General features: G+C 36.7%; 2 protein-coding genes across 3 annotated transcripts; one reads left to right on the top strand and one right to left on the bottom strand.

The window, feature by feature from the left end:
* The first annotated feature begins 857 nt into the window (after positions 1 to 857).
* LOC114465671 (dynactin subunit 6-like) lies at positions 858 to 13,257 on the top strand. Of its 2 annotated transcripts, none has more exons than XM_028450831.1 (7): positions 858 to 959; positions 1,153 to 1,217; positions 1,979 to 2,084; positions 2,171 to 2,256; positions 2,334 to 2,381; positions 2,497 to 2,639; positions 12,950 to 13,257. In XM_028450831.1, the coding sequence occupies exons 1-7, from the start codon at positions 931 to 933 to the stop codon at positions 13,115 to 13,117; spliced, it is 645 nt and encodes a 214-aa protein (XP_028306632.1). In that variant the 5' UTR covers positions 858 to 930; the 3' UTR covers positions 13,118 to 13,257. The 2 variants fall into 2 exon arrangements, with proteins under 2 accessions (XP_028306632.1, XP_028306640.1); XM_028450839.1 differs by lacking the exon at positions 12,950 to 13,257 and adding an exon at positions 3,572 to 3,861 and having other exon boundaries at positions 860 to 959.
* Positions 3,933 to 17,587, bottom strand: gtf2e2 (general transcription factor IIE, polypeptide 2, beta). The gene is made up of 8 exons (XM_028450820.1): positions 17,387 to 17,587; positions 15,253 to 15,407; positions 8,687 to 8,769; positions 6,988 to 7,095; positions 5,733 to 5,915; positions 5,541 to 5,634; positions 5,160 to 5,275; positions 3,933 to 4,634 (listed from the first exon to the last, which is right to left on the bottom strand). Exons 2-8 carry the CDS (start codon positions 15,404 to 15,406, stop codon positions 4,515 to 4,517), a joined length of 858 nt encoding a protein of 285 aa, XP_028306621.1. The 5' UTR covers position 15,407; positions 17,387 to 17,587; the 3' UTR covers positions 3,933 to 4,514.
* Positions 17,588 to 17,818: the final 231 nt, after the last annotated feature.

Raw genomic sequence — 17,818 nt, 5'->3', positions numbered from 1 at the left:
TGTGAGTTAGTGACACATTTATTTATTTTGTCCATTAATATGTTTAAAAGCAAAGCAAAAAACAAACAAACAAACAAAACAAAAAACACAGATGAAATATATTACATTTTTTAAACTCCCGCTTTCTTCCATTTTGGCAACATTGACATACTTGTAAACATATATCCTAAGGTAAGAGATCACGATATAGTCAAAGTCACAAGGTGTATCATCAATTGTACGCGTGTTGTTTTGATATTGCAAAGGACGAGTTAGGGGTGAAGCCTACCTTTCCATCACTGCTACATTTGTCCCAATTGTGAATCTTTTCAACTCCAGGAGACATGGTCTGTGTATGTAATATATTCTCGTGAGACGTTTTAAAAAATAAAAAATAAAAAATAAAAATTGCTACGCAAAGTTCATGCAGATGTGATTTGGTTTTAATTTTAGACTGGCTTTAATTTTCAGTCTAGTTTTTTCTTCCTATATGAGGTTTAGACTGGAGGAAACACATTGATTTTTCCATTTTGCTGACTTATCATTGCGTAACAATGTTTTTTTTTTTTTTTTTTATCCTTGCTGATAATAGTCTTTTCTTGTAATGATTTTATCCAGAATCAACAGGTGTTTAAAGGCCTTGGTTGTCAATATGTCTGGGAATGTACGTGTACTAGTCATTCAGCTCAACACTTCTTAGTTCTGAACTGACTTAAACAAAGATGTATGCTATAATTTATGTCTAATACTGTCAAGAACACACGAATCTGTATGTTATGCAAACCAAAAAACAACAATATCAGCCTTGGACACGGAGTGAGCTTGGAAAATGATTCATTGCTAAATTTAAATTGTGAATATCATGCCGCATTTGCGCATGCCCAACTTTATTGCCGCAGGATTTCTAGTCGATGACCGAATCACCGACGCCATCAGACTTCATCTTTTATTATGGCAGAGAAACAAAATTCACAGAAAAGGTATCTCAAACATTACGTCACATGCGACTTATTTTGGTTAGGATTAAAATGAGCAATACAGTATTTGTGAAATAAAATACTATGTTGACTTAAAAGCTTGAGTTGCCAAGTCGACTCACTTAGCGTATTAGCATGCTAACCACGTCAGCTAACTAATAATTGTTCTTTCTTTTCTTACATTTCTTTGACGCAGTGTCAAAATAGCCGCCGGAGCCGTGGTGTGCGTAGAAAGTGAAATCAAAGGAGATGTGACCATCGGTAAGATTATTATTGTTATTCTTTTCCGAGGCCATAAATATGTAAACACTCTTCGGCCGATGTAAAAAAATAAACAAACAGCCATGACAGTGCAGAATGGGTGTTTAATGGATCAATTTTAGGAAAAAGAGAACCGAAGAAGTCCCAAACTAAAACAACATAGGTTTTATTTTAACTTCACGTAAAATGACTGTTAAGTCTTGGGATCATGCTTCAAATGATCGAGTCGGTTCCACTCTTTTGGTTCCATAAAGTGTGTGAAAGAGACAAGTTTATTGTCCCTTTCAAATCAAACTGATTATGTGGAAAAAAGATCTAAAATCATGCATATTTCTCACAGTAAAATTATCATTTTTAGGAGGCTTGACAAGGCTATTTGTAACATTTTATATTTAAGTAGCAGTTTTAATGTTGATTTCATATTTTATGTCATTCGCATTTGTAAAAATGTAGTCTTATGAATCATTGGAGTCTTTTGTGTGTAAATTTACAATCTGACCATATTTTCTGATATGTTAACATTGATGTAATGTTTTAGTTTTAAATCCCCATACTGAGGCATTATTTTTGTCATGTTGTGCCACCCCTGGATGGAAAAAGTAATTCTAATTTTGAGCTATGCAGGAATCTGCTCCAATTCTTTGTTTTTGAATAACGATGACACACTGCACAGATAAATGGTTTAAGTTGGAACTTTTTAGAGGAACTTCTTTCTCTTGAACGAGATACAAACTCAACCTGTTTTTTTTTATTTTCCTTAGGCCCCAGGACTGTGGTCCATCCGAAAGCTCGCATCATTGCAGAAGCTGGACCCATTGTGATCGGCGAGGGCAATTTGATTGAGGAACAAGCTCTCATTATAAACAGGTGTGTCAGCAATACGTGTTGCAGTTTTGTCTCCAAGTCTTCATGGATGTCCCTCTTTCATCCACCGACCATGCTTTGCCCCACAGTTACCCTGAGAACATCACACCAGACTCAGAGGTGGAACCGAAGACAATGACTATTGGTGTCAACAACGTATTTGAAGTTGGCTGTGGTATCCTTTTGACTTGCCTGATAAACAGCATTTTAACATGAACACTTCTATAGTTTTGTCTTCTTAACAATAATCAGTATCCCAAGCCTTGAAAATTGGTGACAACAACGTCATAGAATCTAAAGGTAGAATGCTGGCTTTTTTGTTTGTTCACATAAAACACACTAGTAATAAACCTTAGAGTGGGAACAGTTAAAGGTGAAGATACTCACTGTATTCATTGCCTAATTTGTTGTGCAGCGGATGTTGGTAGGAATGTGATTCTTACCAGTGGCTGCATCATTGGAGCCTTCTGTCAGGTGAACACCTGTGAGGTCATACCTGAGAACACCGTCATCTACAGCTCTGGATGTATGAGGCGGGTTCAGACTGAGAGACCACAGGTATGAATGCATATTATGCTGTGAGTTGTGGTGCTTTAGTTATTTTGAACCTCAGAGTTCAATTTAAATTTTAAGTAAAATATCAGAAAACAAATATCGGATATGATCGGACCGCACCTATAATCTCCTATACATTCACTCCGATTAAGTTTTTGTTGTTTTTGTCCCCGCCCTCAGTTGTTCTCCAAAAAATAACTGAAGTGAACTTGAATTGCTGACTATTGTTCTCTGAGTAACATCACTTGTTCAAGCCTTTTCTAACATTCCACACTACAAAATAAGTAATAAAAGTATGTATGATTCGTGCTGATAACGTATCGATATCGGCCAATACTCAAGGCTGCAATATCGGTATCGAAAGTGAAAAAGTTGTATTGGGACATCCCTACAATTTACTTGAAGTTTTATACGTAAGGCTGACATTACACTGTCATTAGCATGAATAAAGTGTCATGAAGGATGTCATTAAGTGTCGTTTGCTAAATTATGACACCTTTGGAGATATATTGGCATTTTTTGGGTTAGATGGAAGGATCTAGTGGGATTAGGGTAACAAAAGACACCTCAATCACGCTGAAGGATGTCATGACAATGACAGCGTAATGTATAAAACTTAAGTAAAGTGTTACCAATTAAACTACTTTAAAGTCAGATAGATTTAACTAATAATCCCTGGTTGTATATTTAAACAATATCTGTCGATTTCACCAAAAATTGTACTCTTCCTTATGTCTTCTAATCTCTTCAAAAAGAGTTACAAATGTGAATAGTTATGCATCTAATGTCTAAATTATGTCTTAAGTCCATTACAAGTGTTTGTGTATGTGTGGTTTTTTTTTTTTACTGGAGATGCAGTATTTTTAATGTGACTAGATGTTTAGGAAATACAGCTTTTACACTCTAACTTTTTTGTTTTGTTTTTTTAATTCTAGCCTCAGACTCTTCAGCTTGACTTCTTGATGAAGATTTTGCCAAACTACCATCATTTAAAGAAAACTATTAAAGCTGGCCACACTGCTAGTTAATCTCAAACTGTATTAAATATATCATTTAATTATTAACCTCTCTTCCAACAGACACAAAGCCTGAATGTAGTTATATATAAAATGTATGTTGGCTGTTGTTTCTTTTTCTGTACTAAGTTGCAAACGCTGTTATAACCCCACAGCTTTATTCTGCTGTATTCTTTCTATGAATCATTAAAGACATGTTTTAAAGACAATGTATTTGATGCAGTATATTTTACATGAATTTTAAAAAGAAGTCATTCATAAAACATAAGAATTCCCCACATTAGGTAACAAAGTAATTTATTAAAATAAGTTCAAAATAATTGTACTTTTTTTTTTAAATTGTAATGCTGTGCAGCAAAGACAGCAATTACATGTGCTGCCCCTTTGTAACAGTAGTCCCTAAATAGTTGGAGCTGGGAGGAATGGAAGGATATTAAATAGCTACTGCTTGGATCAGATGTTAAAGGTGTTTTGCTTATTAACACAAGACTTTTCATTTTTATATCCTTTAAAATTTATCAAAGAGTGGGAACAGATTCCATGTCTTAGCAGTACGGCAAATAAAACTGAGAAGAAAAAAATATTTACACACTTAAGCATTACTTCTATTTGCATTTGACTCTTCTGATGTTTCCTTTGACATTACTCCTGTTATGGGCACTCGTGGTCTTTAATAGGTTTGGTGTTTGTTGTTTTCAACTTCACCACATAGTTGTCAATGTCTCCCTGTAATGCAGTCAGAGCTCTCAGAGGAATGTACAGGGAAGTAAGGACAACATTCTGGGACCCAAACGGTCTTTATACCACTTTCTGGCTCTCCAGCCTTCAGTTTGAGTTCTAGGCTTAAGTGAATGAATAGACTTCACTTCTTTGCAGGAACACCGTCTGAATAATCCTCCAGTACTCCTGCCAAATGGTTGTTGTGAGTCTTGAACTGTCTCTTCCTCTGGCCACTTTGCTTCTTTCTTTTTTGAACTGGTAACTAAAACAGAGCATACAGACAGAATCAATAGGGAATATTTGATCATTTACAATGTTCATCATCATCACTGAGTTATTGCGTTGCTCTGAGGAGCACGATACAGTTTTTCTAAAAGAGTTAAGACTTTTCATTTACTCAAGAATAAGAATTATATAGTTCAACTACGTATTGAGTGCTGAATCATGATATGTAATGTATGGCATAATTTTATACCTAAATATTTTGCCAAAAGATAGTTTTTTTTTTTTTAAATCAATCATTAGTTTACTTTAATTCTTGTATTTCTATGTATTGTATTTTGTGCTTCAGTTATTGCATTTTATTTTAGTTATATTTTCTTTTCTGTGTGAATGTTGAACATCTAATCTGTTTGTTATACTGTCATGCATATATAGTCTGTGATGTAGACCCCAGGAAAAATAGCTACTGCTTTTGCAGTATAGCTAATGAGGATCTAATTAAAACAAACAGTTGGTATTAAGACCAATTCATAAGAATAAAAATGAAGAGATGTAAAACACTGACCACTTTCTTTGGACCTGTCTCCTGCATAGAAGAGATGCCCTGTTTCTTAAGGTAGTCTTCAATCTTTTCCTCATCCATGGAGTCAATGGGGACACTCCTCCACAATTTCTGAAATTCTGCAAATAAGGTTCAAGGTGACATGTACGTAAAGTAAAAGAAAATCAACTGATAAGAGATGACTAACCAAAGGACATAAAACATTAACATCTGGACACTATTCAACAATTCAAGATTAGGCCGTTTAAGCAACACATCTAGTCTTCAATATTGATTTATTTTCAACCTTTAACTTTCTATTCCTAAAAGAAATAACAAAAACTCTAGTAGAGACATTAAAGATGCACACAAACAATTCCAAATATCAGATAAATGAAAGTTCACCTTCATCCACCACAAACTGGCAGTGCTTGTCATTGTAGAAAAGGATCTTTTTCTTGTCAGGTCTTGTGATAAAGATGATCTGATCTCCCAAAGCCTGTCAATGCACAATACAGCATTCAACTAGTGTGTGCGCGCACGCACGCACACGCACGCACACACACACACGCACGCACGATTTGTATTTGGCATCACCTTAATGGCTTTGGCCGAGTTGGGCAGACCCTCCTCGACGTCGTCCAGTAACACTCCCCCCAGGCCCAGCTGGTCATGTTTATCCAGCAGCCTCAGCAGAGCTTTCTTGTCCTTCAGGTTATACTTTGGTTTAAAGCCATACGTTGCATCCCTCACATCAATTTTTGGGTTGTTGACCAAGGCCTAGGGATTTCAAAGAGGTTACTAATCTCACGTGCATGTTTTCTCAAGTCTTTGTATATAATTTATTGATAATCACATATACACCTATAGATAAAGCAAGGAACCACTGTCTGTCTGTGTGTGTGTCTGTTCCTCAAATATCTCTGCGAATCAGGCTCAGATTGACCTGAGACTTTCAACATGGCTGCTGCTTGGTTCAAGGGTGTGCAATGTCGGATTTGTTTGGACTGCAATGATACCGTTAATGAATTATTTCATAAAATTGTCTTAAATGCAGCTTTGCAGAACAGCTCAATTTTTTTGGACTGCAATACCGTTCATAAATTATTTCATAAAAGTTTTGTCACCCTCATAACAAGAGAATTGAAAATTGACGCCAAACTTGTTTATTTATTTTAAAATACCTTTTTAATATTTGATTTTTAAAATGTATTTATTTTTCATTATTTTTTTGTAATATAAATCCATGAGTTAGGAATAAAATCTCAAAATGGCTAAAAAAGGAGTTAGTTTTAGATTAGATTATTATTATTTATTATTATATAGATTATTATTGCTTTATTTTATCCCACAGTGGGGAAATGTTACTGCAGCCGAAGACACAAAGAGCAAGCAAGCAAAATATACAGTAATTACAGAAAAAAAAAATAAGGGGGACTTTTTAAAAAGTAAAATAAAATAAATAATATAAAATAAAATAATAGATATTGGTAAAATAGGTACTTTGGTTATGAGGGTAAGGATTTGCAATGCCCTCCAGTAAAGATTGTTGTAATGTGTGATTGTATTAAGGTATTTAGTATTTACAAATCATCATGGTTCTAAATCGTAGTTGACCCATGAATATCAATCAACTTAAAATTGGTTGCATCCTCTTTACCAAACATACAGAACAAGTGTCATTACTGACTTGATTTATCTATTGAAATTACTTTCAATGAAATCAAAACAGTTTCAAGTATGTTACTGAAGATCTTAATTTTTACATCAAAGTTTGAACTTGCACTAATGTCATAATGTTCCAAGGAAGAGTGCACCAATAAAATAAAATGATGAGAGAGACGTATTGAACCTCAGTCATCAGCCATTGTTTCTGTTTCATGCTGATGTCGAGCAGTTTGGTCTCATCCAGAATCTCATCCAGGGTCAAAAAGTGAGTGTCCCCATTCTGATGCCTTGTCTGAGAGAAAGAACAAAAAAAAGACTAGTTTACACTGTTTAAGCCCCCTGTATTCAACAGATGGCAATAAGAGGGTTCTTCCAAAGATATCATCTGTAGATTTAAGGGCAAAATCTGCAGATAAAGATGAGTCAAGATTGTATGACAAAGCTGGGCTGCCCTTCTGCACAGCCTGGCATGACAAACAGCAAGGTTTTACACACACCACAAATAGTAAGGACCAAATGTTGCAAAGGGAAACACAACTAATGTCTCTCGAGTAATATCTTTAGCTTCACCTTGAATCCTAATATGACAGCAAATACCAAACAATGGAAGAAACTTCTTCACTGTCATCCAAGTCATGTTGATTCCGTTAGCTCAGTTGAGACAATTGGACTTGAATAAAAGTCAGTTTGTCTCAACTAAGCTACCAGAATCAATGGCGTAAACTATTGATAAGAGGATCCGACGGGTATTGCATAAAGCGGGTTATGTTCAAACTCTGAGTATGTTTGGACTCTGAGTATCCCATTCCTGAAGGTGAGGTATGTTCTTCTCCGAGTATGTCACGATGGTAACATTCTCCATGAACTGAACCTGCTACCTGGCTCTACCCACATGAATACCGCTTCTCAAGGAACACTTTAATGTACCATGACACTCTTCTCTGACACACATTAGTAACATTACACACCACAGACATGCTCTCACATCATAACAAATGTTGTGCCACTATACATTTTTGCAAACAGTTGTTTTCTTGATAACATTGGCGTAGCGGGTAAGGAGGTGTGTTTGAGAGCGTAGGGTTGGGTGTTCAAACCCAAGCTCAGCCATAATTTTTTTTTAATGTCTTTTTTGGACGTCCAGACGACTCTGGCAACTAAAAACATTAAAAATGAATATAAATGATGCAACGCCATTGATCGTCGCTGTCTTTATAGCCACTGTAGCGGGAAGGCTGTACACTTCCCCCACTTACTGGGGCCAAATGAAAGTAGAATACTCCTTGAATACACCTTTTAAATTATAATTACATTTTGAGTGAACAAATCCTCTAGAAACTCCATAAGTTGAGCATTTCAACCATAAGTAGAAGTAGAGGTGTCTATGATAAATGCTGTAAACCTAAGGCTGTAGAAGAAGTGCTCACCCCTCTCTATGCAGCAGCCCTCCCAATATGCTGCTGCACATTATTCCCTGGTCGTCACGTCAGAAAAGCGCAAATAATCACAGGCGATTTAAACCACTATAGTCACTGCAGTGGCGTTCTGTGTGAAGGCACCTTTAAAACTGGCTAATATTCCACAAATGCCCGGCTTATTTCACCCATCTGGATGAAATAATCACTCTCTTCCGGGTGGTTGCCATGGTAGTTTGTGTGATCTTTGCTCAATTGATGATGGCTTTTTATCACGCTCATGCATGCAAGTAACCCAAGGTTTACATAGTCAGAGTTGATTGACCTACTACATACCAGCTGTAATGGAATCAGATACCCAGAGTTTATGGATAGACTCAGGATTTGTTGAAAATCCTTTCTGGAATACACCTCTGAACTGCCTAACAGAAAACACATCTGAACAAATGACAACACAATATGTATTACCTTCATGTAATTGACTATTTTAGCCAGGCAGCCAAATTTGTATCCAGAGCTGGCTTTGATGTTGATCTTGCCATTGCTGGATTCTGTGGAGAACACAAATATCACAGTAATGTCACAGCTCAGTTATGATTAATGCAATAAGTGTGATAAGCCTTTACTCTAACAGACCTTACATGTACACAACAAATATAAATCTGTGAGGTCCCAAAGCCTCACGCTTTAATTGATCTATACATACATAATCAATGCTTTTTAATAGGAATGCACCAATACCACTTTTCACCAAATCAATACAATACTGAGGCTGTGTTCGAAATGGCATACTCTGTACTATGCACTACAAACCCAATGAGTATATGCTGTCTACTATATACTATAAGTATGATTAGGATGATGACTGTTGCCACTGAAGTATACTTCCAAGTTTCCCGAGATGCATTATGCATCTATAACTCACGGAAACACATTTCATGCCGACATTTCGAAGATTTTCGGAGATCCTCCATTGTGCTACTGACAAAACTTCTGGTGAACTTCAAAACAAGAGCCCTATTTACAAAAGTGTTAAAGAAAATCCCAGAAAGATTTTACATTCGGCTCGCAATGCATCATGGGGCGGTTGAGTATGACTCGTGTGCCCATCGTGCATACTTCAAAAATGTCCAGATATAGTATACATCCAAGTATTTCTTGTAAACTCAATCTTTCCATACTATTTAATGTGAACGCACTACATACTAAATTTGATGTCAGACTTTATTACTAGAATTACTAGAGTAGCACGTTAGTATGCAATTTCGAACACAGCCTGATACTTGGGTACGTGTACTTGTCGATCCTGAGTACCGATACTTATGCTGGTTACAACAAATGTTTATTAATTGGATAAAAATAATTTAGAAATTGACCATAAAACTGACAAGTAAAACATTTTCCCACCCTGACCATCCCAAACTGCAATTGTTTGTGTTTCTGTCTTTTAAAAAAAATCATAATGTATCGTATTGCGAGCCCCTTATCGTCTATCGTATCGTATTGTTTTCAACTCTCGACAATAAAAAAGATCAAACCAAATAACTTATAAGCCACATCATCTTCCAAAAATGTTGGTTCTTTTTTTAATTCATCCACCTGCTTGTCCTTTGATTAATTTTTCCATCTTCTAAACAGGGAGGCTCAACAAGGCACATCAAGAGAACATCTTTTTAAAAAAGAAAGAAAACAGGTCTCTCAGTTTCTCAACTATTGGCCATATATAGAAGCACACACACACTTGGAAAGGACATGGCCATTCACAACATAAACAGGAACTATGAACTGTTTAAAAATATATATATATTTTACAATAATTGACTCACTCCTGTTCTAAACCTCATTTATACTGTATAGAGTCATGCCATCCAGTTCTGCCTAAGTCAATCACAGTGCATAATAGTGGTGTGCACAGCTATTACGCACTGGCACCTTTAACTGTGATTTTATTTGTTTACATTTCATTTGCAGAGATAATACAGAAGCTATGACACTCCAATGTGATAACACTAAGAAGCGTCCAGTCATGCTGCTGCCCCCTGGAGACTGTCTGGAGTTTTGTTTTCAGCATTCACCAATCACAATTAAAAAAAGGATGCAGATTTATGAATGATTCATGATGTGGGATGGAGCTTCCTGTTCTAAGAGCAGCACAGTGGCTGGACAGTGAGAATGTGACAGGTCGGGGAACAAATGGTGCAGAGGCAGGGCTAAAACACCAGACCAATGATGAGGCTTGTACTGGTTGAGATGAGACCTGGGAAGCTGCTGAGAGTGGGAGGGAGAGTGAATGCACAATCAGTGGCTGAAAGTCTTTGAGAGCATTAGGGAGGAAAGCAGGTCGGGGAGAGAACGAAGAGGCGGAGGGCTGTGGAGTATCAGACAGAGGAGAGGGCAGCATTTTCTCTCGTACGTCTTATTAAAACGGAGCCACACGCCACGGTAAGTCTGTGCGTTTTGTTTTTTTTTTTAAAAACAGCATGCTGAATACAATGTGTGTGTTTGACATCAACAAATTGTAGGTTGTAGCAGCCCACCATATGAATTTAAGCCTTAGGCTGTCAGCTGCTCTTATGTTGCCTGTCACATCTACATGCAATTCTGCAATTTCTTTCCCATTATTATTTTAACAATATTGCACATCCACTCCAAGAAAAAAAATCTATGCGCTATTTTTAGTCATGAATATGAAATTGGAGCCAAGGCAGTGCAGGTATGCAGTAGTTTGAATAAAACATGCATCTATGTGTCTGCACTCTGCTACTGCCTCAACAACAAGCAGCAGAAACTGAAAGGATGTTGTGTCCGTGCCTACTCAAGCGCATCATGTCTGCTAATGTGGAAAAGCTCAAGTTGATAAAAAAGAGCAGCTCTACGGACTAATCAATAATTGCCTGAAAGCTACAAGAAGGTTGAGAGGGGCATTAAGGGTGTACAATTGAGTTTATTTATGACTGTACCAAGTAAAATATGTAATCCCATTACCTTGTGGGGGCTTTTGGGTGGGGCTCAATTAGGGTGAGATAACAGATGCTGCAGTGAGTCCAAATGTGTGCTACTACTCCGACATAAGAGTGGAGCAGAGAGACCACTGGGGGTGGGAGATGGGACTAATTATCTAAAAAGAGTTGTTGTCATGGCAATGAGCTGCACTGAAATTACCATTATTGGCTGGAGCTGTAGCAATATGAAGGAGCATCAGCTGAAAAGAGTCTCGGAATCCGTTGGCGAAGTAAACGAGTAAATAAAATCTATGGATGGGTAACCAATGAATCTTTAGCTTGTGTACTACACACCAAGAGTTGAAAATCAGCCACATCTCGCTGCTGTTTCAACTGGTCTGATAAAAACAATGCAACATTAAGTGAAATTACAGTAAATTATCCACATTAATTTATATAGTTTTCAGTTTATAAAAGTTTTCATGCAACAATGAGAGGCACTTTTTTATTAAAATCGTTTGCTATGGGTTGTATCTAAGACAAAACCCACTAAGACTGTAGCTTCAGAAATATACATATATAAATATATATGAAAAGGACCCATGTCAATTCTTCTAATACAATAAATGGCAAACGGGTCACATTGCAATGGCACGTGCACACACACACACAGCTTCTTATAAATATCCTAGAAGTAATTTAACCCGACAGGTCAGGTTTTAGTCAAGTCGAGCACTCTTCCTGGACTTTTTGTGCACCAACGTAATCTGGGTCAGATACATCTGAATGAGATATCCCACTCTTGTTGACCGTGTGCATAGGAGAGTGTGTTAAGTGCATGGATGTGGGCAGAGATACTGGCACACCGTTCCCCGAGGACATTAAACGCTAGGCGTAGGCTCAATATCGAAAGGATAGCTATTAGGTTTGAGGTCACTTAATAAAATTAACAGGACTAAACAATTAATAACCTTATTAATCTGAGTTAAAATGGAAGGAACTGACGTTGACAGCTAATCGTGGTGACTCAAGATAAGTTAGAACAGCTCTGTTAGTAGTTGGTGGTCATGGTACTATGTTCTCTGAATGGATCGTTTTGGATATTAGTTGTACAATATTTTATCTGACATGAAAACAGACTTAGTGCATCTTTTAGTATCCAAAAATATTCAAATATAATGGTGCTACAATCAGGGTTGGGGTCAATTATAATCTAATTGCGCATTTGACAATTCATTACAATTATGGCGTAATTGTAATTAAAAAAACTATTGCCGTCGTAAACGTAATTAAATTGTAATTGAGTTTAGATAATTTACTTTGTAATTGCCATGAACGCTTTATAAGAAATGTCAGTTATATTTTCACGTAAAACTGGGGAACCATGTTACAGTTTTATGTACAGTTCTACACATACGTAGTTAACAATGATTAAAATGTGTTTCATATCAATCTTTCTTACATTTTACCATTTAAAAAAATTTAAATCGAGGGGTACACAGACACAAAAAAGGCTCAGACCTAAACCTATATTTTCATTGATTAGGAAGCCAAAAAAGGTAACCAATAGATAGGAAAGAAATTAGATGATTGTTGTTAGTATCCAAAACATATTCAAATATAATTGTGCTACAATACATGAAAAACAAATACACTGCAGAGCTTTTTTCATAAGGCTTTGTAATTTATGAATGAACATTAAGCAGTCGTCCAACACTTGAAGTTTGTTCTTAAGCAGAACTTGACACTGATAATAATTTCCTCCTCTTCCTCTGTTGTTTCCATCCAGAAACCATGGCCAACATCACAGATCTCACACCACCTAATTCCTTCCCTGAGGCCGTCCCTCTGTCCCACGTCTCCCTGCAGGTCCAGGAAGTCTACCCATTCCACGACGGCTGGAATGTGGCCTGTTTCGTCATCCTGCTGCTTTTCATCCTCACTGTCTTGTCCCTAGCAGCCTTGGCTGTACTCTATGAGCTGCTGGACTGTGGCTGCTGCGCCAAAGGGAAAACACACCACCAGCTAGAGGAAGAAGGACCGGGAAGCTGCGGCAAACTTATGACTGGCATATGTAAGGAGCCTGAATCGCACACTGAGGTGGTGTAACAGCCACCAGCAGCGAATCTGATCGCATGGAAAAAAGACCTTCAAATACTTAAGAAAAAGTTGAAGCTGCTATAAATACATAGGGGAAATAAAATCACTAGAACACTGTAAACAAACGAAGAAAAAAACCACTTTATTTCAGCTGTGAAGAAATATTACCAAAACCACAGCAAACCCTGGAAGCCATAGTTTTCACCAGATAAAAAAAGAGCACATGACAGCATTAACAGCGTGACCGAAAGAATCCTATACAATAAGCACTGTGTTGCAAATAATATTAACTTCATGTCCAAAGAGGAAAAACAAATGAGTAATTTACCTATTTATATAAATAAAACACAATTTAAAATCCACGGATATTCCCAAGTGTGAAATGTGTGTATTTGTGACCTGTTAAGTACATCTGAGCTTCTAAAAAGGTCAAACATGTTTACATTTACCTTGATTAAACTTGGTGGAACATCGTTTCTGTTTTAAATAAAAAGTGTGTTTTCTTCTTATTTATCTAATAATGAAAATGTCTTCATTATTGCAAAACTGTTAAGTGACAAATATGGTTGCTAGTAGGGGTGTGTATTGCCTGGCATTGGCGATAAGATTCGTATCCCAATGCATAGGTCACGAAACGATACGACATATCCCGATATTAAAGTATAAGGTGATTATTGCAAATTTTTTTTTATTAAATATGACTTAAGAAATAACTAATCTGTAAATGTGTACACCTTCATGAGAACATTATGTATTAAATATATTTTATTGACATCTTTTACACTCAAAACATTGGCTTTAGCATACCATGTGCCAACAACTTAAAATAAAAAAATAACATACAATCTACCTGTGGCTTTTAAACCAACTTTGACTTTGGTGTAACTTAACTGAGGTATATGCCTAGAACAACAAATAAATGCCGAAAGTTATTATTTTCTTTTTAAATTTTATTGAAAAACCACAAGCTGGTTAACATGCCCAGGTTTCAGCACACTTCTTTGAGCAGTTACAATGTCTCCTGCAGTGGAAAAGACTTTTCTGGTTCAATAAAGGTTTTTTTTTTTTTTTTTTAATTAAAAAAAACTTAACATCGCGATATATTGCCTAATCAATTTTTTCCAACACCCTTAGTTGCTAGTGCTACACAATGATGTTTTTTGCTGTGTAGTCAGCACAATGTGTAAATATATTTCAGAAAATCAACATTCCAAAGCATTTGTCACCTGATATTAATTTTCCAGCTGGTGTTTTCGGTTAAACTCCTGTGCAGATATTCAAATAAAACTCTTTTGCTTGTCTTCAAATCAGACTCCTGTTTGGTTTTTGTCTTCTTCAACCCAAAACCCAACACTTTGGTATGAATTGTAATTGGTTGATTAACGTTCTTTGTGGACCTTTGCATGTTTTTTTTCCCAATTCTGCGTACCGCCTTCATGAATACCGCCTTCATGAAGGCGGTAGAATTTTTTTCTTCTCCCGCTCTCCTCCCTATCTGCCCTTGCTGCCAGCAGCCTGCTTGCTTTTGTCTGCTGCTATTAAGAGACTCTCTCCGTATTCATCCAAAAACTATGGAATTGGTCAGCTGGTGACTGAATGCTATTGATCAGATTTTTTCAACACAAACACCGGGCTGAGGTGAGCCTGCGTGCCTTGATGGAACGTTTTCAGCCGGATACACACACTTGCCCATGTGCTATATGTTATCGTGACTGTGTTCTTCTTGTTTTGCTTAATGCATGTACTATATACTGAGTTTTTTTCCTAGTTTTTCTACTTTTTACTCCCAACTCGGGAATTCAGTACAAAACCCGCCTTTTTTTAACCTGTCCTTGTGTTGTGATCCCATTTCTCATTTAAAATGATATCTCGTTGCTCTGTAACATGTGCAATGACAAATAAAGCTATTCATTCATTCACTGATGTAACAAAGTATGTAATGAAGTAACCTGACCGACTTACAAACTGCAATAAACACTTTGCTTTACTCACCAGAGGAGTGTTTAGAGGCAGAGGAACCCTCTTTTTCCAACTTGGGCTTTTTCTTCTTGTGTGAGTCTGATGTTGCTGCTCGTTTCTCTACAGCAGGCGTAGAAAGAGCTCTTTTCTTAAAAAGCTCCCTCTCCCTCAGCAGAGCAGGATCCATCCTGGTCACAAAGACAAACAAGTGTATTAGATTGACTGTCTTTTTTTTTTTTTTTTTTTTACACATGAATCATTTTGGTCAATTAAAAAAAAAAATATTTGGAAAAAAAAACAAATCTTTACTAGTACGTATATTCTTCCATTGTAGCATACACAAATCCTAATGTGATTTGTAACACTCACCTTCTAGGTCAAGTAATGTGTTGTTACATTGTTGGCTAATGGCTAATTACAGCTATCACCATTGCTAAAATGTCAGATAAGAATACCTTAAAAAAAGACTTCAATAAGTTATGGTCAGATTGGAAAAACACATAGTTAAACAAAATCCCATTTATTGATGTCAAATGAAAAATCTTTACCAATAGTCTATAAAGATTGGCAGAGGCTATCCGTACAGTAGCCGTATCAATATGCCGACATTCTATCCGTACGATGGCCAGTTTAGGTCACGTGACTTAGACTAAACCTAACCCTACAAATTGTTGCAAAATAGGGTTATAACCTGACCCTAAACCTAAGACGCTACGCACTTGTACTTTGGTAAATGTACCAAAAGCACCGGGGGTCTTTTTCATACAGTGTATCTTAATGCCTTGTGGTAAATGTTGTTAAACCAAAACAGAGAAGTTAGTTCATGGCGCTGGCCTCATTTCTGATGCTCACGTGTACAGAGCTGACCTTCCTGACAATAAAGAGGGAAGGTATTCGTGATGGTACGTGGCCACAGATGTATCTTCTACCATCCTAGATAAATTATTTTCCACTCACTAAATTAACCTGTTTTCCAATAGTACCACCTTACCAAAAACCTTTCAATAAAGGAATAACCTAACTATTAAATAGTTAAAGATTTTAGAAGTTGAGGAGGGGAAAAAGAAAGTGTCTGGAGGTACGTTAAACGTAGCTCCAGCCCCCGGGACTATAGGTACATTTCCGGAACTTTTCTACATCAGCGCAATGTGCCTGTGTTTATCACCACTAAAGTGGGTTCAAATCCCACATTTGACATTTTTTTTTCTTTCATTTTAACATATTTATCAACTCAAAATATACATTTCAGGGTTAGGGATAGGGTTAAAGTTACCGTTAGGGTCAGAGTTACAGTTAGGACTAAAATAAAAGGGTTAGCTAAAAATAGATAAAAGCTAAAATACAAATTCCGGAAGTCACGTGGTGCACAAATCAAGTAACCTAAACAGGCCAATAAGGGGCGCTGCGTATCCATAGAGTGGCAGTCTACGGATACGTTTAACGTACCCGTAGCCACGGCCAAAAAACAAAACAAAAAACTCTTCATTCAAACTCAAAGCTATCATTGCAAAGGTTGAGCACACTGACATAGTATTTTACAATGTCCAAAAGTAACCTGAAGGTTGGAGTTAATGCTATTTATTTAGGATTACACAGTGTTAAACGAATGCTTGAAAAGCCGTAATTTCGTTTGGTTTTGACATTTTGTACATTTAGTTTTCAGTCAGACATTTAGTTGTGGTGCTTCTTTACTTTGTAGTTTAAATTAAAGTGCATGTCGCGTTAAGTTATCCACACATCTCTATATTATAATCTGTTCCTCCATACAACGACCCCAGCTGCTCCCATGAACACCCCTGCTTTAGCTTTACACATATATTATAATATACAGGCAATGTCTTTACATATCAGACAGTAAGAGTGATTCATCCTACTACTTTCAAAATAAGATACAATTGCCTTGGCTGGAAGATTATACTCTGATCACTCTTTAGTCAAACTCTTTGTAGCGTTTTAAATTGGCCTTAGGCTCTACCATGTTAAATTAGCGATATGAATAGTAGATTCCTGTCCCATTATTCCATCGCTGGCTTCCAAATACATACAAAAATTAAATAGAAGTGTCAGACATTAATGTTTAACCTCATGTAAACACACTAGAATGTTTAGGCTTAAGTGTTCAACCTAGCTTTAGCATCCGAGTGATTCAATAGTATATAATAGTCACCTGACAATGTGCTCCTCTTCACGTTGTGTCACTCCAAAATATAAAGTACAACGATATTTTCACCCAATAGTTGAAATGCTTTCTACGTTTGATGATATTATAAGCTAACGGTAGCTAACTAACTTCATACGATTTCTTTCTCATGCGGCACTTCCGTTCCGTGATCGATGCATCGGCTATCTGAAGCGAGACCTTGATTTACGTCATTACGTAGTTACGTAAAACGTCCTGACCTAAACAAAAAGGCTGTCCGAAATGGCGCACGACGCACTACAAGTCAGTGACGTCATCGTATGTCTAGCCATAAAAAGGATAGGTTTTGATTACATTGATTTTGATTTTAGATAGAATAAATGTATTAACTTTTTTCAGAATTTTTTTTGGCGGGAATTCCTCAAATATAATCAAGATAAGCAAGTGTTAATCGTTTTT

The sequence above is a fragment of the Gouania willdenowi genome, chromosome 1 (assembly GCF_900634775.1).
Source record: "Gouania willdenowi chromosome 1, fGouWil2.1, whole genome shotgun sequence".
Classification (NCBI taxonomy): Eukaryota; Metazoa; Chordata; class Actinopteri; order Blenniiformes; family Gobiesocidae; genus Gouania; species Gouania willdenowi.
This window is presented reverse-complemented; position numbering and strand designations above follow the sequence as displayed.